Source organism: Mus caroli, unplaced genomic scaffold (genome assembly GCF_900094665.2).
Source record: "Mus caroli unplaced genomic scaffold, CAROLI_EIJ_v1.1 scaffold_11235_1, whole genome shotgun sequence".
In the NCBI taxonomy this organism is placed as follows: Eukaryota; Metazoa; Chordata; class Mammalia; order Rodentia; family Muridae; genus Mus; species Mus caroli.
The window spans coordinates 51,370-53,505 of record NW_018390001.1 but is presented as its reverse complement, the minus strand read 5'-3'; the positions used below and the strand labels follow the sequence as shown (position 1 = coordinate 53,505).

The following is a 2,136-nucleotide window of genomic DNA, read 5'->3' as shown; positions in this document are numbered from 1 at the left end:
CAAAAAAGAAAGAAAATAAGAATATCTTATGTAAAAAACGTACACTAGTTGAAATTATGGAAAGAAAAAGCAAACGTTTGGTTGCCATACTAAAAAGGAAGGAGGAGAAGAACTTTGGAATTAATTTCTAAAACTCTTGTCTTTCAAGATGAAAACAACCCAAGGCAATCTTATGACTATGAGAACTGTAACGTGTGTACAATTGGTTACAAGTGTACATCTTATACATGGATGTGACACTCTTATGAACATTTCTGAAAGTCTGTGGTATGTTTCTTTCGATGTAGAAGTCTGTTTCTATGCAAGACGTTTGGTGGTGCTGCTCTTTGTGATGGTATGATACTTCATTAACAGGACATAGAAGATTTCATCCAGTTATCTACAGAACATGGTGTTGTGGTTTTTTCCCTGAGGTCCATGGTGGGTAGCATAACAGAAGAAAGGGCCAATGTGATTGCAGCAGGCCTTGCTCAGATTCCACAGAAGGTGAGTTACAGTGATGCATCAGTGATACAGCCTCACTGAGATGGTCATATGCTCTTCTAGATCTGATTTCAGATGCCTCCCGTGTGAAACTGAACTTGTCCTGATGACACAAATACACATTTACAATACATATGAACAGACACACATACACATACACATACACATACACATACACATACACAAATACATATATGCAGGGAGAGGGGGAGGTCTTTTGGGGTTTGTGGAGGAGAAACTAGAAAAGAGGATAACATTTGAAATGTAAATGAATAAAATAACCAATAAAAAATGAAAAAAATAAGTTTAAACAAATGAAGTAAACTAAACAAATATTGTATGAGCCTGTTTTTAGGTTTCTACTCTGTCATTTCAGGAAATTTAACCCAGAATTCTCGAGGAACCCACGTTCAAAGAAATTGAGTTGTTTTGTAAAACTTATATTGGTGTGCCCACCTCGGCCAGCAAGGAAGACACAACACAGTAGAATTCTTCTTAAGAGCCTTTATTGCAGGAACGCCTCGATGCTGCTACGGGGGACCCCAGACACCCAGGGAGCACTGCTTATATGCACCCCAGCACAGGAGAAGGTTCCGTGGCCCCCTAGGATTGGTCAGTCTGCCGGCACCTAATTTGAATGCACCCGCTCAGGAGGGGTTGGCGCCAGATTCGGACTAGCGCCTGCACAGTGGTGTTGTTTACCACAAAGGCACGCCAGAAACCAGTGCTATCCTAGAGTTGGCTTCCTACATCTCCCTCTTTTTTGTTTAATAAAATGAGGCTGGTCTAGGCCTGGGCAAATATGTCCATCTGCCATGGCTCCTGTCTTAGGTCCATCCTCTAGCATCACAGCCTTACCCATCATAAGGTTACCCTATCGCCTCCAGGCCCCTTGTCGTAGGTTGGTCTGTGCATGAGGAAAGTTGCCTGTCTCTGGATACGGTGGATCTGTGTGACTACAACTGCCAAATGACCTAGGGTGAACTCTTAACATTTAAAGAGGCCAGCCAAGTATTGGGAGATGTGCCATCTTCAATTGCCAACAAAGCCTGGTAGACCACTGCTTTATGCTGAGCATGCTCTCTTTTTAGTCGACACAATAGCCAGATGCAGAAGACACACCCCAGGAGGACCACTGCTCCCCAGGCCAACATTCCTGCCCACTCCTTAAAAAAGAAGAAGTCATTGGTGATCCAGGAGGTGAATCTCCCAGGGTGACAGGGTCGAGTCTAGTGCCGTTGAGTTTGGCAATCTGGAGGAGCAACTTTCTGGACAGCTGCTCTGCCTTGACTGACCAATTTCCTTTAAGATAAGCAATTTTCGTGTCAGCCTTTCTGGTACCCAAATCGCATGTTCTTTATCCTGTGGAAAAACACAAACAGCTCCCCTAGATCTCGAAATAACAGGATCTGGGCCATACCATTTACCAGTTAAGACATCTTTCCATTTTACATCATGTTGAATTACAGGCGAGGTCATGGCATGCCTGTCTGCAGCCGAGCGACCATGATCATCCAAAATTTAAAAATTTAAGGTAAATAAAGCTAAAGATAATTGTTCTTTGGGTGCTCGTCTGTAGGCAATTCCCTCTTTTTGTTTTTGTAACAGTTCTTTCAAGGTGCGGTGTGCTCTTTCCACAATACCTTGGCCTTG

The 2,136-nt window shown here is 43.1% G+C and overlaps 1 protein-coding gene across 1 annotated transcript in view; it reads left to right on the top strand.

The window, feature by feature from the left end:
- Nucleotides 1–354: 354 nt before the first annotated feature.
- Nucleotides 355–2,136, top strand: part of LOC110288414 (UDP-glucuronosyltransferase 2B31-like) — a gene marked incomplete at its 5' end in the record, with an annotated part of 11,033 nt that continues 9,251 nt past the window's right edge. The window contains 1 exon segment of the mRNA XM_021154773.1: nt 355–486. Coding sequence (XP_021010432.1) covers nt 355–486 — 132 coding nt within the window.